Genomic DNA, 18416 nt, shown 5'->3' with positions numbered 1-18416 from the left:
TCGGGGGGGACCCTCCTTTTGGCTGCTTTCCCCAGTGACCCTCTGCATGCTTGTATGAAGGCTGGTTTTTTATGTATTAGTGGAAGAAACATCTGAGGGGGAAAGCAGCTGGTGGGCTAACAGGGTGTGTGTGCACAGACACCCCTGTGACCCCCAGAGATCTGTGCTTTGGGCATCCTGGAGCTGAATGTAAATGCTGCCCAGAGCTGGAACAAGTGCTCGGGAGAGGGGGTAAAAGGAGGCTGGTCAGGTTAGAGTGGTTGTGGCAACGCTGCTCCTTGCCCAAGGGGAGAGGCAAATGCACGTGGGAAAGACCCTGATGTGCATGTTGTGCTGTGATGAAATGCAGAGGGTCCCTTTTCCCGAAGTGGGGAAAACAGGGCTTAGAACTGTGTATGGGCATGTGCTGCTGTCATTTCTTATGTGTCTTGTGTGGAGTTTGGGCCAGGGAAATAATTCTTTAAGATGAGCTTTTTCGCTAGCTGTGCAGCTGGGCTTGCTCTGGCTCTGACGGGTCACTCGCTCTCTGCTAGCAGGTTGGTGGCTGCAGGGAGTGTGACAAGTACTTCTCCCAGTGTGTCACTGCTGGCCTCGTTTCCCGGGAGCCTCCTCTGTGCTGCCAAAGTGCAGGTCAGCGCTGCCCAGAAAACTGATGGGATGATTTTCAGCCCTTCCTGATCACAGCTGTCTGATGGGATGGATGTTAGCAGGATACCAGCTTTCCGGGCTGAACACTCACGCGAAGGCGATGCACAAGTACTTGCTGTGCATTTCAAATACGGGAGCTGCGGGAAGGCCAGTGTCCCTAAATGGTGGCGGGGGGAAGGAGCCGAGTCCCAGGTGTGGGCTTGCAGGAGGCAGCTCTGGCTGCTTGCCCTCTGCTGCCAGACCCACACGTGCGTCTGGGAGGCTGACAAAGGCGTGGGCTGAGCAATCAATGGAGGAGCAAAAGGGGCCGTAATAAATGGCATGCACAGCTCAAGGGTTTGCCATGGCTCCCCAAGTGTGACCAGGGGCTGCTCGTTCACCCTGTCAGCCTTTAGCTGTTGTCTCTTCTTGTGCTGCTTCCCATCTTGCCAGCAGATGCTACCCTGTCCTGGAGGAAGGAGCTCTTGGCAGGGGGAGGTTAGTGCTCTTGGTAAAGGCTGATTTTTCTGAGCTACAGATGATGAGGAAACTCACTGGAGATGCTGAACAGTCAAGGGAACTAAAAATGAACTGGTGAGTAGTGTTTACTCCCCCTGCACATGCCTCAAATGGAGATCTGTGAGGCTCTGCAGATGCTGTGGCAGTGAGTGCCCTGCCAGCCGCCCCCTCCCTCCTGCCACCCCTTGTGCCCTCCTTCCATTCACTGCTGAGGGCAGGAACTGCACCCGAACCCAATGCATTGCGTGCTGGAGAGCAAAATGCTGTAGCAGATTTTGTGGCTGGAAGATTCCTGTGAGCAGGCTGGGCTGTGCTGCCATCCTGCAGCAGCTGCTGGGGAGGAGGAAGGGGGCAGGTGCCTGGCATGTGGCTGAGTCTCCCCAGAGCCTGGGCTTTGCTTGTTGCCTTGGGTATGGGTCTGAATACCAATTTCCTTGCGAAGTATCAGCTAACATCTGTACGTGGATGTAGGTGGCGATTGAAATGCACCTCGATTCCTAGAGGGATGTGTGGGCACCGGGTGTGCATCAGCTGCCGCTTCATCACCTCTCGGGACGCTGATGGCGCGGCCGCGGTACGAATGAGCCAGCAGCGAGCGGCGTGGGGCCGGGGAGCAGCACGTGCACGCGTGGGAGGGCTGTGTGCCGGGGACACCCACGCGTTGTGACGGAGCGGAGCTGCTGAGGCGGCCTGGGAGCGGGCCGAGCAGGGGGTGGTGACGGAGCTCGGCAGCACCGAGGAACGGGAAGCGGATCCTTGGAGAGGAGGAGGAGAGAAGTCCACAGCGTGTCAGACCCACGCAGCACGGGCACGGCGTTTGCTCCCACCTCTGCTCTTGGCTTTTTGGCACGGAGGTCTGGGCAGGTGCGCGTCCGTGGGTTAGGTGCCAGCTGCCCTTGCCGTGCTCATCAATAAAAGGAGGGTATCTCTGGTGCAGATGGCTTGGAGTAGGGAGAGGGATGCAGGGGGGTGTGCGGGAGCCTTAGCTCTGCCAGCTTCTCCATGTCCTTTGGCTGCGTCCACCCTCTCTGAAACGGGAATCGCTCACCCACACTGTGCAAGTACCACCTCAGCGAAGAGGGTGGGCACTCTGGCTCTTCTAGGAGAGTCCCAAGCATGAAGAATTGCAGTGAACCACTGTGAGCTGAAAATGGCCAAGGAGCTCATTTTTCAGTTTTTTTTTTTTTACTGGGTGATTATGGTCAGGTTTTCAACTAAATGTAACCAGTGTTTTTTTTAAAAAAATCAGACCATAATGTTTTTTCTATCTGTTGTTTTGTTTGAAATTAGAATGCTTCAGTCTTTCGGTTTATTTTCCAACAAATTTGGATTGGAAAGCAAAGAAAACCTGCTATAATCACTTCAATAAAAGACATTCTGAACTGCTCTAATGGTCTAGACAAATTGGCTTTGGTGCAACTAAGTCTTGGGGAGTAAGATCCTAGGCTTGAATTAAGCCTTAGATAAATACACCTCAAAGTAAAGCATTAACTAGTATTTATTTGTTATTTGCTGGCTAGAGGGATGCATGTGTAATGAAGTCCGCTAGGCCCTGTCTTGCTTATGTCCCCTGTTAGGGGAGCTGCCTGCTCTGGGGCTGTTTGTGTCGTGGAAACTTCATTTCTGCCCTCAAGCTGCTAAAAGGTGTCCGGGGGGGGCAGGAAGGAGGAGCGCTGCCAGCTGCAAGTTCGAGATGGCCCAGCCATGCTACTGTATCCCCAGCTCTGTGGCTGGGAAGCAGCTCATCCCGGGAAAATCCGCCTTTCTGCAGCCGAGGTGCAGGTCTGCGGAGGAAGGAGAGCGCGCTAGCTGTGCTCCAGCCTCCCGGGGCGGCCGGGAGAGCTCGGCTTTATGGAGTGTGACCGGCACGACCCAGCCGTCGTCACCGCCCCCGGGTGCGCCCGCAGACGCGGCGGGTGTTTGCCCCGGTGCGAGCCCATCCCGGTGCGGCGCCCGCCGCGGGGAGGGTGTTCCCGAGCACCCCCCGCTCGCAGCGGGCTGGCCGCCGCCCGGGGCAGGAGGAGGAGCAGAGGGGGGCAGCCGGGCGCTCCCCCTCGGTAGGGGAGCCCTGCGGGGCGCGGGGGCGGGGAGTGGGCGGGCGCCCGTTCCCCCCTCCCGCCGCCACTCGGGCTCCGGGAGGAGGAGGAGGAGGAGCGGCTGCGAGCTGGGCTCTGGGCACCTCACCCGGGCGGGCAGCGCGGCGGCAGGGAGCGCGGCACGCCGGGGCACCGCACCGTCCGCAATTGCGCCGCAGCCCGGGGCCATAGCTGCTCTTTATGGCATGTGGCTGGTAACTTTTTTCCTGCTGTACTCTTTGCGGAAAGGTACGTGGCCCCGGGGCCGGGGGGTGGGGGCGCGCCGGGCACCGGCCGGGTGGCGTCGGGCTCGCCCCGGGAGCGCTGCCCCGGCCGGGCGTCCCGGGCTGCCGGCGGCTGCGGCTGAGCCGGGCTCGGCGTGCGCCGTCAGCGAGGAGCGCTCCGGGTGCGCGTCCCCCGGGCTGTCGGTGCGCATCCCGGGGCTCGGTGCGCATCCCGGGGCTGGCGGGGCGCTCGGTGCGGACAGCGGCGCCGGGCCGGGGCAGCGCGGCCCGGAGCGATCGCGGAGCCGCCGCTCGGCGGAGCCCCGGGGGTCGCCCGGGCTGAAGCACCGCACCGACGTGCGCAGCATCCCCGGCCCGGGCTCGCAGCGGCACTTCCGAGAGCTGCGCCTTGTGTCCCCACTTCCCGGGACTGCTCAGGCGAAATCCAGCGATGCTTTAAAAAGCGCATCCTTCCCTCTAGGAACGCTGTATTAAGTGTAACCCAGTGGCTTGATATAAACAAGACTGGGGCGGGGGGGGAATCGTGAAACAAGTGTATCTAGGAGACGCGCTTCTAAAGATTAGAGGTGAATTTAAAGTTGGAGATTAAGCGAATTCTGTCCAAATCTATAGAGGTAATACTCTAAACCGAGCCTCTGCTATAGATGCAATTAAAAAAGAAAGGCAAGGAGCGGCACGTAACATGAGTGGTTAAATCACAGTGCATTTGTTACAACAATCAATCGGTGTTACATAAAGGACTTGCCCATTTCCGAATCTGCGGGAATTTTTAATTATGTTTCTGTAATAAATTGTCTCTTTCCACATGACCTAACCTGCAGATACGGTAATGGAAGCGCCCACCTTTTGGAAAGTTGTCTGCTTGGAGGATGTAAAATGTCATTTAACCTAATTATCTTTTTTGACATTTGAGAGCAGCAAGGGGGAAATTTTAGGAAATTAGGAAAGTGAAAGAAAAAGGATGGAGCCGTGTCTTTACATGAGACTTCTCTTGCTGCCTATTACATTACCCATTCATCTGAATTCTAATCCAATGAAAAATATTTAACAGGGTTTAATAGGGCATCCTGTCCAGTTGTGTGGTGATGATCAATTATTCCATCAATTATTAATTATGGAATAGCTGCTTTATTTGAGCTGGAGTAAAGCTGCGTTTGGGAGCTTTACCCAAAATCGCTATTGTTTTTAGGATCTGCTGAGCTGAATGTGCCAGTGTCTGCTTTGCTTACATTTGCATTTTTTATTGTGCTAAAAGGAAAAATCAAACCCAAAACCAAATAACCATTGAGGATGCTACAATTTCTTGCCCCCCAATAGTCAAAATGATAAAGAGCTGCACTGGCTTTATCGCTTTTGCATGTTTTAAGCCCCAGCTTCTTGGAAAAGGGATCTCTTCCCACAGAGCTATCTCTTCTGAGAACAGCAAATTAAAAGCCTCCATTAGCACAACTCCTCGTGGCCTCATTTTCTCTTTTTTAAGAAATAAAATGTATCTCCAGTGTTGAACGGTCCTGGTGATGGAAAGTGTTAAAGCGAGATGGTTCCAAAGAGAGGACCGCAATACAATGGAAGTTTCATTATAATAATAGGATAAAAAAATGAATTGCTTAATGCATGATAAACCTCTCAGATACTTAATATTTCTGGGCATTGAAGCACATCCTTTTAACGTGTTTCTGCTGTAGAACAAGAGCTCAAGTAGAAACAGAAAGCAAATAAACATTTGATCCAGGGACCACTGAAGTTGAGAAATCCCTCGATGGGCTGTAGCTGCTTATTTCTCCCCTGCTTATAAAATAAACCAAAATGGGCGGTTGGCAAGCAAACAAACAGGGGGTTGAGCAGAAGGACGGTCTGGCAGGGTGGGTGAGAGCAGCCAGGCAGAGGAGGAGGGGAGGCGAGTGGCGTGATGAAGAGCATACTGGTCAAAATTGAGAGGTTTGGAGCTGGGGAAGCATCTCCCTGCGTGTTCTCGCCGGATCCCTCTGCCGCCTGATTTATATTGGCATTATATTTACATTATGTTCCTGTATTGGGTGCAGTGAACTATGCAGCTTGTGTTTTTTAATCTCTCCCCATCTCGGCCCCCCAGTGTGGCACAGCGCTCGTTTGTCTCTGAAATGAAACATGGAAACCTCATTAAATGCACGGAGGAGAAGCCTGCAGTGCTGAACTCCTCGTCATGCCTGGGTTTGTTTATCCTGCGGAGAGCCAAAATTTCCCCGCACAAGGAGCCACCGTGGCCACTTGCTCACAGCCCTTACCTGCACCTGGTGTGGGCTCAGGGCTGCTCCTGCCTTTGGATGAGAAAACCGATGTCGGCAACCCGAATGTTTCCTGGTGCATTTGTTCTCTGGAGGCACGGGCTGTGCCTCGCGCGGGTGGCGGGTGCCAGGGCTGTGCTGTGCGGCGGCCCTTCCCGCACACGGGGGCTGCTTGGGGGCTGCAGGCTGAGCTTCGAGCAGCCGTGGCACCGGGCGTCTTTCTGCTGCCGTGCTCGGGTCTCTGCCCAGCTGGTCCCGCGGCGCAGGGATGGGTGGCGAGCGCTCTGTCCTCCTTTGAAGCAGCTGATGCACCGAGTGCAAGAATGAAACTGGAAGCTTCTGTCTGTGGCAGGAATTCTTTTGACGTGGCGGCACGCGAGTTACGAGCCGTGCCTTGGATAATATGAAGTCATCTCACAGCCAAATAAGCAGGCTGTTAATAAGTGTGACTTCCTAGGAGGGCTCGGAGGAGGAAGGTGTTTGGTTGTTGCAGTCGTTACGGCACGTGTTTGCTGGGAGGCTTATGCAGTGGCAGGTTTGGGTGCAGAGTGTTTCTTGTCTTTGGAATCTAGATTATAGCCAGCTACATATTTTTACATAATCATGATTTTGTGAGTTATCCTTTCCCTGCTTGTAGATCCTTAAGAAATAAACCCCACCACATCCAATCTGCATGTTGCCGCCATCATCTGCCAGCAGAGCTGTACCAAATATTTAGGAAATGCATTTCCCGACTCTTGCTGACGCTTGCTGCCTGCCTCAGCTGCTGCCTCTTGGAAAGGGCCGCGTTGGCTCCTCTCCGGGAGAGAAAGGACTGAGCACAACTTAGAGGGGAAGAGGGAAGGTGAGCGAGGTTTTGGAGCTTGCTCCATTCCCCCGTTTCTCCTACCTGTTGGCTGCATAATAGAAATCCTTGTCTCCACCTTGTAACACCAGCGTGCGGACGGTGCATCCCGTGTACCTGCTCGGCCTGGCCCTGGCCTCCCCGGGCTTGGTAATGTCACCAGATGTCCCTTTGGGACTCGGTTGCTGCCCCTCGGGCTTCGTGTTCAGTGTGGCTGTGGAAGGGGGTGCCCGGGCTAGTTCCTCACCCCCAAGAGCTGAGGGTCCCCGGGGGAAGCTCGGGCAGGTTTTGGCACTCAGGAGGCGGTGCAGAGCTGGAGGATGTCCTGCTCGGGCTCAGCCCCCTGTCTGGATGGGGTGGTGAGACTGGTACCTCCAGCAAGCCGACGTGGGCTGTTCCGGGGACAGGCAAATCAGCGGGGAATGCTTTTTTTTTTCCAGGCAAGGGTTACAGCTGCAGCCTGGGTGCTGTCGTAATAGCTGGAGGTGGTTCAGGCCTTAATTTCCATGCAGATGCACTAAGGAGCAGGCGGCTTCGTGTTTGAGCGATGCCCTCACCCGCAGGGGACCAGAGGCAGAGTTCTCCTTCGCTCCCTCTCCGGTTTGCAGTGACGGCGGCTGCGAGTCAGGAAGGACCGTGGTGTTCAGAGCAGAGGGGCTGTGCCCCAAGGGTGGGACTCCTGCGGTGGCCAAAATGCAACGCTGCTGGGGCAGGAAAGGTGCTGGGGCAAGTGTTTGCTGTTGCTGCCGCTGCACTGGGCACCAGCTGAATGCCTCGGGCCGTGCTCGGCGTTTGGTGGCACAGTTTCCACCCCCCGAGACAGGAGGCAGGCTGTGTGCACCTCTTGTGCTCCGCTGCAAAGGCTGCCGGTCTCGTGTTTCTCATCTCGTCTCAGCTGCCTCTCTCCGCGTCCCTTCCGTGATGCTCCTCACAGATGCCACTTCTCGCTCTGTCAGCTCCAAGGTCACTCCCTTTGTTAGGAGAAAGGCTATTAGAAGTGTCCTGAAGATGAGGGCTTGAAGGATGCTCATTCCAGGGAAGGCCAAACACTGCCCCAGCATTACAAATGTGCAGGCAGGCTGTGATGGAATTACTGTCGAATCTTGAGGCAGTAGAGAGGAAAGATTAGGACTTGCCACCTACCTGTAATTCCCACCCCACGATGCGTGCCAGGCTTCGGTTCACTTTCTCCTTGAACAGGGCAGGTGTCAAGCACCCTTAATGAGGATAATAAATGAGCGACTAGGTGGTGATTAGCCTGCTGTTCTTCACAGCGTCCCTGCAGCCACTGCAGCCTGTGGCAGGAGGAGCCCCGGTGGCTCCTGCAGCCCCTTTGCTGGCTGTGGTTGGGGCTGTGCCGCGGGGGCACCCGCAGCAGCTCACCCACGGTGGGCACCTGGCCGGTCGGACCACCGAGCCCAGGAAGGGGGGGCTTGGGAAAGGTGCTGCTGCTGGGATAACGTGAGCTCGAGTCTGGCGCCTGCCCTTCCTGAGGTGCTGCAAAACCTCCTCTTGAATGCCAACAACGCGTGGAATTGTGGCAAATAGTCAGGCCTCCTGTGGCCACTGTTTTGTGAAGTGCTCAGGCAGTCACGGGCCTCTGCCACCCGTTGGGGAACGGTGTCAGCCCAGGCTGGATTGCCTGTGCCCAGAGGATTGCATGCGTGCCCCCAAAACACGCCTTGTTTAGCCTTTTCCTATCTCTGGGGGGTTTCCACCCAGGTACCGATGTGCCAAAGACCTTGTTCAGCCTCGAGGAGCTTGCTGGGGTTGGGTGGGCACGGGACTGGCTGCGGGGTCCTGAGCCAGTAGCTTGCTGAGATGGGTGATGTGTGTGCATCATGGTCAGAAAGAGCTTCTTAGCTCAGGAGAAACGTCTCTGTAATTGGGCTGGCACGAAGCTGGTTGTTGTCTGTCCTAAAGCCGCGTCATGGAAAAGGACGGGCTCTTCTCCGTGAGCTCCGGAGGAGAGGAGGGGTTGCGTTGCTGGGCGCTCGCCTGGGAGGTGATGGCATTTCTGTGCTTACGCAGGCTGGGCTTTCATGCAGGACTCGCACCTACATCTCAGCTGCCGCTTCCAGGAGTACGTGGCTTGGTGACAGATCCCGGGGTCAGCTTATGGCCGCTCTGCCTTAGCCCCGCGTTGGAGCGAATGAGTGTTTACGTGCAGCACCGCGCTCCGCGGTGCCGGGCTTGGCTGCGCCACTGGAGGTGTTGGAGTTTGGGAAGTCCAGCGAGCGAGACTAGCAAATATTCCGAAGGGATGATAGCAAAATGGCTTGCTTCTCCCAGCTCAGATAGAGATATTAATATTTCAATACCTCTAGGTTGTAATTTACTACAATTTAAGAAGATTGCACTCTGATAACTTAAAATACTAGATAACTAAAATAACTAGCAAAGCCAGCCGGTCTCCGGCGACTCGCTGGGCTTTGTGTAGCTTCCAGCTACCGGCGGCTGGTCTCCAGGGCTGGTGCTCTGCGCCTGCGTCGCTGCGTCTTCCTCAGCAGAAACTGTTCCATTTTGGCTCCTCCAGCCTCCTCTTTTCAGGTTCATGGGAATTAATGCCCTCAATATTTAGGTTAGGGTCAGCACATCTGACCAGATGCGAGCAGTGATTTCTGGTTTAAAAATATTGCAGTGCTATTTCTAAATTTTTAATCTCTCTCAGTGATTTGGAGACAGTTTTATGAAACATGGAATTAGGATGGTGCTCAATGCTAAATGGTAAAGGAGATTATGTGGATTTAACTCCATGCGTCTGTCACATAACTATTGCCAATCCCATAACTTCCATTTTCTATTAAAAATCCGTTTCCCCCTTTGACCTGAAAAAGCTTTACGGGTAATCTGAATTTCCCTGTTTATGAGGTATTTTTCCACTCTCCACCCCAGCCCCTCACCCGTCCCTCTCTAGAGCTGCCTGGGAAGAGGAGATGTCCCTGGCAGGCTGTGGATGCTCTCCCGTCTTTACGGCGGCAGGATCCTGCCCAGGCTGGGTTTGGGGAGATGCCGACAGAGCCGGGTGGTGCCGGGGCGCTGGGCACCGCGGGATGCTCCTGCTCCAAGGCTGGCAGGTGACGGCTGGCTCTCGCACGCCGCGTACCCGGGCTCCAGCCATCTTCTGCTGCGCTCAGGCGACAGGCGGTGCCGCAAATAGCACAGTGCTGCTCGCACGTGCTCTGCGCTCCTTGCACTGCCTGCAAACGCGCCGCTTTCCTCTTTCATGTATTTGGGAGAAGCACCGCGCTGTTCCGATGAAGGGAAGTGCTGATTCGTGACGACAAACCAGCCTGGAGATGTCACCAAATGACATCCGCAGGGCCGTGCGGTGGCCCCGTGGCTCTGCAAAGCCTGGCACTGCTGCTCGGCCGGAGCACACTCCTCCTCTGGTCCATCACTCTTCTGGTGCTTGTCAGCAAGGGAGGAAAAATAAATGGCTTTGTCTACTTCTACCTGTGCATGGACGCAGGGAACTGGTGTGTGGGGAGATATGGAGATGCTTTCTCTGCCGGTAAATCTGTTGCCTCGTGTGGTGGCTGCGCCGGACCTTGCTGGTGAGCTCATCCGTTCCATGGATGGCTTTGCTGGGCTGAGCAATGCCCCCGACGTGGGACAGTAGGGCTCTGAGTAGATGGAGGAGGAAACTTTGTCATTTTAGGTGACGATTCAGTGCAGAGTACGCAGAGAACAAGAACCAGGTGCTCTTGCCTCTGATGTAGTGGGTGCTGAAAGAGGCATGAGCTGGGAGAAGGATGGAGAGGACTCCGCTCTGGGAAGGGTTGAGGTGTCTCGGGGTTTCCCGTCTTGACGTGGTTGAGGGCAGCGTGGAGCGGGCTGGTGGCACAACACGAGGCCAGGAGATGCACTCAACCAGCCTTTCCTCCGGCGAGCAGCTGTGATGTCCTCGGAGCTGAAGCAAAGCTCTCCAGACGGACGAGGCTTTCCTTCTCCCCCCAGCTCCTGTCACCTCCTCCCCAAGTTAAAAAATCGAGGTCATGGAGGGTCCCCTGTGACTTGTTTTGAACCAGCGGCACGGTAGTGATCTGCTTATTGGCTCTGCGGCACCATGAGCCGTGTTCTCAGCCAGAGCTATTAATACACCCGCCGAGGGCCGCTTGCTATATCCCTGTCCTTCCGCCCACTTGGAAAGAGTGCGGCTAAAAAAAGAAAACGGATCTAAAGTGACTGGGGGCCTCCTCATCCTTATTTATAGGCAATCTTGCTCGCTTTGGTGCAGAAAGGGAGCTCGTGGTCCTGGAGAGTGGGAAGGAGAGACTGGAGCAGTTGGGCGGAGAGGTCCCTTCCCTCGCTGTGAAGAAGGGCAGCGCGTTTCTGCGGTGCTCACGGTGCCCTGGAGAGATGCTCCTGGGCATCTGGGCGGCCACAAGCTCTGCCTTGGACTGTGCCCTAGAACCCTGGGCACCTCCATCTTCCCATGGGCGATGCAGGGATGCCAGGCGGCAGCTCGGGCTTTGGGCAGGGTGGACCTGGGCTTCCCCGGCTCCGGCAGAGGGGAGCAGCGTGGAACCCAGTTTTCCTGCCCCTCTCCTGGGGCTGCAGCGTTTGGAGGCAGTGGCAGGGTGGTGGGCAAAGATCTCTGCCCTGCTTCGGGAGGTTTGCATGGGCTGTGCTGGCATTGCCGATGGGCAGCGATGAGGCACAGGGGCGCTGGCTGGCTGCTGCTCCGGGCTGGGGGACCTCGGGGTTTGCAGGAGAAACAGTGTTGGTTTGTTGTGCTTGGTTCCTCGTTGTTGCACGTGGGTGTCCTCAGCCCCGTGGGTGCCGAGGCACGGCCAGACCATGTGCTCAGAGCTGTCTGGGTGCGTACAGCCACCCAGGGAAGCCTTGGGGGGCTGCCCTGCGTACCCTGGCTTGCACAGCCCCTCGTTGTCCTCATGAGGTGCCCGTGATCCCTGATCCGTGCTGCCAGCAAGAGCACTGGCCTGTGAAGGTGGCCTTTACGCTTCCAGCCCATGCACGGGTGCTCCTCCGCTCCCCTGCTCTGCCGCGCGGGGTTGGGGGCTGTGCCGGGGGTGCCGCTGGGGATCGGCCGTTTCTGTAGTAACCCCCGGCCGTTGTGGCCTCTGCTTTCTCCGCAGCACATGCTGAAGATGTTGGAACCAGCCTCTACTTTGTGAACGACTCTATCCAGCAGGTCACCTTCTCCAGCACAGTGGGGGTGGTGATCCCCTGCCCGGCAGCAGGGTCACCCAGCGCCGTCCTTCGGTGGTACCTGGCCACGGGCGACGACATCTACGATGTGCCCCACATCCGGCATGTCCATGCCAATGGGACTTTGCAGCTCTACCCCTTCTCGCCATCAGCCTTCAATAGCTTTATCCACGACAACGACTACTTCTGCACCGCGGAGAACTCGGCTGGCAAAATCAGGAGCCCGAATATCCGTGTTAAAGCAGGTAGGAGCTCTCTGTCGGCGCTGGGGTTTGGATGAGGTGCTGGCTTTTGCCGGCGGGGACAGGGCTGGGGTGACAGCAGGGAGGGGACACACAGCCTGGGGGTCTGCAGCGAGCGCGTGGAGGCCGTGATGTGGCTGGAGACTCGCAGCCAGAGAAGTCTTCTCCCTTGGAGCTGGTGTTATCGCACCCAGCTGTGCACGGGGGCTTTTTGCGGCTGCGGGAGGAGCCGGAGCACATCTGTCTGCGGTGGGGAGACCCCACAGCGCTCCTCAAACCCGTCTGTTCCCGCTGTAGCATCCAGCCCCAACACACTAAGGCTTATTAAGCAAAAAAAAAAAAAAAAAAGGAGGAGTATGGCAAAGAGTTGATTCCAAAAGCCATTATAGTAAATTATTGACCAGGCTGAGGAGGGCTAATAGCCCAGGAATGGCTTCATTATGTAACCTATTAAAAGTGGGGCTAGCAGAGGGAACATGACAGAAGTGACTACAGGGTTTTTTAATTTTAATACCTTGTACTGCAGAGTAAATTGGTATTAACCCCCTTCTGCAGAGTGAATGATTTACCAGCACTATCAGGTTACCCGTAAGCCAGAGCTCGGTGAAGGAGGGATGGCAGGTGCGTCGTGGTCCTTGCCTTCCTGCCGGGCGGGCAGCCTTTCCTTGGCTCTTCCCCCACATGCCGAGGGCTTCCTTGGGGTCACAGCAAGCCGGGAGCAGAGCTGAGCCCTGGCTTGCATCCCACCCTCTCAGCATGGGGTTTAGCGCACCCCTCCTGCCAGGGGGTGTCAGCTGGGAGCGCAGCCGCCCCGTCCCCGCGGCAGGTGCGATGAGCAGGAGCTGTGGGTACGTGGTGGGGACCCACACGTGGGGCTCTAGGGCCACCGGCACGGCTCTGGCTGTGGCAGCGTGAAGTGCTTCAGCTTTATAGCATTTGGAAATGGTCGTGAAACGTTCCCCTGCTTCTGCTTCCTCCGGGTCATCTTGCATCCCAGTCACTCCCCAGTGCTTTGTAATGGCAATGCACTGAGCAAAGCCAATTAAAGCTGTGTAAAGAAAGCAAATGAAACACAGCTGAAAATATAAGGCATTGGGAAAATCTCTGGAAGCTTTGGAAAAGCTGTTGGTGAGCACATGGAGCAAATCTCTGCAGGCAGTGGAAGGTCTGAAGTGTGCTAGTTGTGGCTGTGTGTTATTCCCAGCGGCAGCAAAAGGCCAGGAGCCCCGGTTCAGAGCCGGGCAGTGCGGGGACTGGCTTTGGGGACAGCCATGGGGACAAGTCGGTGCCCATGCACCAGGTCTGCGCCAGGCTTGGGTGGTCATGGCAGTGGTGGGTGTGTAGGAGCTGGGCTGGATGTTCCTTGTGGTCCCCGCTGGCCTTTAAAGCCCGTGAATAAACCTGCTCCATGTGGTTAAAGAGGCTTTGGCCAGCTAATCTGCTTTGTAGTCCCTTTCCGTGGCTTCTCCCCGTGTCCTCGCGGCCCCGGCCCTCATCCTCTGCCAGGGCACCGGGTGGATAGCAGGAGCGAGCTGGAGGCTGCTCCCAACCCTCCTGCAGCAGAGCAGGGTGCCCTGAAAACCTGGGAATTCGAGGTGGCTTGCTGGTTTCTGTGAGGAATGCAATGCATGGCCAGCGGTGCTTTCCACTCGGCAAAACACCTTCCTTTGGGGGCTGCTGGGGAATTCTATCACACGAGGTTTGTTGAGCTGCTTTTGCTCTGGCCGAGGCTCTTGTTAAATGATGAAGCGAATTCATGTGTGTCTCGCGATAGTGATGCCCCGGTGTCTGCATCCTGCAGGGCACAGTTATTGTCACAGTAAGGAGACACCTGCATTCACGGTGTTTTATACTTAAACTTGAGGAGTTTATGGTTTCTGTGTTACTGGGCATAGTGACTCCTTGGTGTCTTTCTGCAGAGCCTGGGGTGGATCCAGCCCACCTGGCGAGGCTGGTGGCACTGGGGAGTTGTCACTGGTCCAGGGAGCAGCTGTCAAAGGGTTGTGCATCTCCCAGAGGAACAGGGCACGTGGTGGGGGCAGCTCATGGCTCCCGCTGTGGCATGGCTTGGAAAATTGTCACCTACTTCCCAAAGCATTCCTGCAGTGGGTCTAGGAGGGTGCCGGGCTCTGCGTCACCGGCTGTCACTCCCTGGTGCCCTATGGCTGCGTTTTCAGCATCCAGCAGTGAAATGATTAGGGAGCCTGAACCTTACAGCTACTAAATGCCCCTGGTCGCTGTACTGAAGCTGCAAACGTCTGCCTGAGCAGCTTTGGTGACCGCAAAGCCAGCAGCTTGCGTCAGCGGCGAGCTGGGGTGACACTGGGGACCGCCGCGGGGTCCCAGCAGCAGGACCCGGGCCGGGCATCCCCTCGGCACGTTCTCCAAAGCAGAACCGCTTCCTTCCCCGGGAAGGTGGGCCAAGTGTTTTGGGTGGAAGCCATTTGCTGCTGGGTGGGTTGGTTTGTTTGGGAAACGTGGGATTAAAGCAAAAGGAAATGTGTTTTCTCCCAGCACTGTCATGCTACCAACCATCTGCTTTTCTCTACAGTTTTCAGGGAACCGTACACTGTTCGGGTGGAGGACCAAAGGTCGATGCGTGGAAACGTGGCTGTTTTCAAGTGCCTCATCCCCTCTTCAGTGCAGGAATACGTTAGCGTTGTGTCCTGGGAGAAAGACACCGTTTCTATCATCCCAGGTAAGAGACAAGCCACTGTTTTTTTGGAAATTCTGACCTGTTTTGCCATGTGGGAAACTCAGTTGTGGAGGGCCTTTTTTTTGGCTTATTGTCTGTGCCTGTGCTGCCCAAGCACAAGCTTTTATTGATGACCATCTTGCGGCTTCGTACTGGAAAACATTGGTGGTGGGAGCAGAGGTGTTGTGTTCAGAGTCTCCTTGGTGATGTGGTTAGTACTTTGGTATTTTTGGGCTGACGGATGTTTGGTGTGTGATGGCATGCGTGCCCCGTCCTGGCTTCCCCGCGAGCCAGCACGCTTTGGGTTTGGACAAGAGGAAAAGCGTCTGCGTGCTGCCCGTGTCCTGACTCCCGCGGTCAGAGCTGGTTTCCACGTTGTCAGGATGATGCACAAATAAATATTCCAACTTCTCTTGCAAGTTTTCACAACTGTTTCAGCCGCGGGGAAAGGAACGTGACAAAAATGGCGTTGTGCGCCTCTTCGCCGTGTTGGCACCTGCTTCGTGCCCCTGTGCCATGCGTCTGCCCCATAGCCCGGGACGTGCCCGGCTCAGCGCTGACCTTGCCGTGCCGTGGTGCGCAGGGGGACAGCACTGCCCGTCTCTGTGCAGGGACTTTGCAGCTCGGGATGTTTTGCCCCCGGGTGATGTTTTGGCTGAGCCGTGCTGTGCGGCGGTGTGTCGGTACCGCCGGCGCTGCCTTGTCACGGGCTTTGGAGCAGCGCGGGGGCTGCGGGCAGGTGCTGGGCACAGCGCGGGGCCAGCCCCGTGTCCCCGTGTGCCGCGGTGACCCCTTGGCTCCCTCCTCGGCGCCGCTATTGATGGCAGCGCTGGCTGCCCTGCACCGCATGTGTAAGCTCGTAGTAAAGCAATCAATACCGCTTTCCCCGGGGGGATCCGGAGAGAATTAAAGGATTTTGCCTAAAGTGAATGCTCCGCGCTTGATATTTGCTCACAGGTCAGCAAGTCCCGCTGCTCCTGCAGTGTTGCTGCGCGGGCAGGGCCGTGGGGGCAGATGCCGCCGGGAGCTGGCGCCGCTGACCGGGCCCCGCAGGCCGTTTGCTGCAGTCCCTCTGGCAGGGACGGTTCTCGCTCAAGGAGCTTAAGGAGAAAAGGGCTTCACCTGCAGGGGGATGGCAGGTTCTCCTGAGGGCCGCGGGGGCTCTCACCAGTGGCTCCAGAGGGCAGCTCATGTGCTCACTCAGCACAGGCCAAGGGAAGCGGGGTGCCGGGGCTCAGGGTGCCAGGGCTCAGGGTGCCGGGGCTGGGGCCGGGGCTCAGGGGGCTGGGGCTGGGGCCGGGGCTGGGGCCGGTGAGCGGTGGCCCCCGGGGCTGCGAGGCCTCGGCAGGGGCTGCGGGCTGGCAGCGGCTCTGGAAGACGCACGGCACCCTCGTTTGCAGAGCCCGGCTGCTTCGCTGCTTTGCTCGGCAGCAACTTTGTCACCCGTGCACTTGCGTGATCTTAACCAGACTTGTTCTCAAGTTTGCTGTGGCAGTGGATTTTGTAATACGATGATTTAATTAGAGTGGAACGATTTTAACATTCTAAAGCAATAATTACCCTAAAGACAGAACATATAAATCGTGTTACAGTGCAGAGTCAACACAACCAAACATGTTTTGCTGTTGGATTACAAATATAGTATCCGCCTGGAGCTTATTTTTTTATTGCACTTGTGATAGAGCTAGAACTGGCTTTGCTGTTACCAAAACCATGGTCTTTTCTTGACCGCTGGCGAACCTCTGCTTCTGTCCTAATTCTGAGTGAGCAAGATGAGGAGAGGAGGAGGAGGAGGATGCAGAGGAGGAGGAGGAAGATGTGGAGGAGGAGAAGGAGGTTTGTGCTGTTGGGAGGGAGCGGCAGGAAAGCCGAAGCGCGAGCGGAGGCCCGGCAGCTCCCTTCAGTCGCAGACGCGCTCTCTGAACTGTCAGATCAAGCGGCTGCGCGCACACAGCGCTCACAGCTCCGCTCCCGGCAGCCCACGGAAAGCAAAGGTGTGTGCGAGTACTGCAGCTCGCTCAGAAGTACGTCCGAGCCCTATTTACAGCAGGCTGCATAGCGTGGTGTTTTTTCCCAGCTTCGCTGTGCCGAACCGGCTGCTTTTCCCAAAACTTTCCTCTGGTGTGTCCTGGGGAGGACTGTGCATCTCCCAGCAGGCATGGTGCAGCAGGGGGTAAACAGTCCTGATGCACAGGAGCAGGAGGAATCCCCATCCAGACCTCTCTGTGGCAGAAAACTCTTTTGAAGTGACTATTTCCACAGTTAATATCTGCTTTTCCCCCACCGAATCCAAACATTTTGCAGCCCAGCAATGGGGGCAGCAAGCGTTTCCCCTGGGGCTGCTGCTCGGGCGAACTCAGACCCCGGGCTCTGTTTGTGGGCCGGGTGGCCCTTTCATCAGCTTCCTCGGGTTCTTTTCGCGCTTAATTGGGATTAGGGGGCTCCCGGGCTCTGCTGCTGGGCCCCCGCACCGTGTCTTTTCAGACAAGCCTTGCTGCTCTTTTGATGGCGGTTTGCTGGTGGCCGAGGGATCTCGGCGGGGGTGTCAGCAGTGCTTGCCGCAGAAAGCCCCGCTGGAGACCACCTGCTTTACCGTGGGGTTCCTGGGTGACAGCCTCCGTCCCCGGGGGGCCCTGGGGGTGTCCGGATGCTGGGGGACGGGCTGGCGCGGTGGGTCGGTGCAGCAGCATCCCCAGACATGGGGAGTGTTGGGTGCCCCCTCCCCGTGCAGAACGTGCCTGTGGCTGGCGTGTTTCTGGGCTCCCGGCAGGGGTGTCTGCAGGAGCACCTCCTGCTCTGTGTTGGAAGAGATCTCCCAGCAATTGCAGGGAAATGCTCTGTGTCTGCGTGGCCCTGCTGCAGGAGGGGGTTTTGGTGGCAAGTTGCATTATTTGGTTAGCTTGGCAACACTGTAACTTACCCTGAAATCAAAGATAAATTCTTTATGGAAGGTTATCCCGCACATAAATCATCATTAGTGCGGCTCATTTTTGTTTAATGCCTACCTAACTGTGCTGCGGTCTAAAAATGTGTGTTTAGTGAAGTCAAGGGTTGCAGAGAAATTATAGGGTTTTCAAAAACCCATTTGCTTTGCTGGTGCTCACATCAAAATCAATCTTGCCTTTCGTTCTCAGCCTTGTCGCAAACATGCAGCAGCCCTTGCAGGACCGTGGCATTTAATGTAGGCTGGTGCGTACTGGGAGCGAAGCAGCGGTGCTTACAGAATTTACAGAATGGGGACTGTGTGCAAGGTTGTGCTTCACACCCAGGCTGTGATTTCAAACTCTGTCGCTACTAATGAATCTCGATATGTATTGGGGGGGTTACTGGGAGGAGGATGGGAGGCACTGCAGCTGAGCAGGGCGCTTTACAGGACTTGACCGCTTTTCCATGGGGAAAGAGGGAGAGGCTCCTGCTACAAGCCGTTTTAAGAACTCTATGTGGTAAACAGCTTTTTAGAAAATTTTTAAAGCACTATTGCTAGGCTGGGTAACATGAAGACTCTCAGGCACATGCATGGTTTGGGTTGGTCTTGGAGGAATTGTGTTGCGTATGTGGCTGAGCTGCTTTCGTTTCCGTGCTCTGGTTGTTGTGGCACAGAAATGGAAATGCGTGGCGCAGAAATGGAAATGCGTGGCGCAGAAATGGAAATGCGTGGCGCAGAAATGGAAGTGCGTGGCACCAACTCATGTCTCTTCAGGCGTTGCGCGGCTGTAACTTGATGTCAGCA

The 18416-nt window shown here is 56.3% G+C and overlaps 1 protein-coding gene and 1 long non-coding RNA gene across 4 annotated transcripts in view; both read left to right on the top strand.

Annotated features, from left to right (window-relative positions):
• The window catches only part of DSCAML1 (DS cell adhesion molecule like 1), a 95779-nt gene that overhangs the window by 922 nt on the left and 76441 nt on the right, over positions 1-18416 (top strand). For all 3 annotated transcript variants that reach the window (XM_065651957.1, XM_065651956.1, XM_065651958.1), the window contains exons 2-3: positions 11677-11994; positions 14543-14689. In XM_065651957.1, coding sequence (XP_065508029.1) covers positions 11677-11994; positions 14543-14689 — 465 coding nt within the window. The remainder of the gene's footprint in view (positions 1-11676; positions 11995-14542; positions 14690-18416) is intronic.
• LOC135998756 (uncharacterized) lies at positions 88-2384 on the top strand. Its single transcript, XR_010607650.1, has 3 exons — positions 88-630; positions 1166-1221; positions 1618-2384. It is a non-coding gene; the product is annotated as an uncharacterized LOC135998756 (long non-coding RNA).

This window comes from Caloenas nicobarica, chromosome 26 (genome assembly GCF_036013445.1).
Source record: "Caloenas nicobarica isolate bCalNic1 chromosome 26, bCalNic1.hap1, whole genome shotgun sequence".
In the NCBI taxonomy this organism is placed as follows: Eukaryota; Metazoa; Chordata; class Aves; order Columbiformes; family Columbidae; genus Caloenas; species Caloenas nicobarica.
Note: the sequence above shows the minus strand (reverse complement) of the source record. Positions and strands in the feature narration are given on the sequence as shown.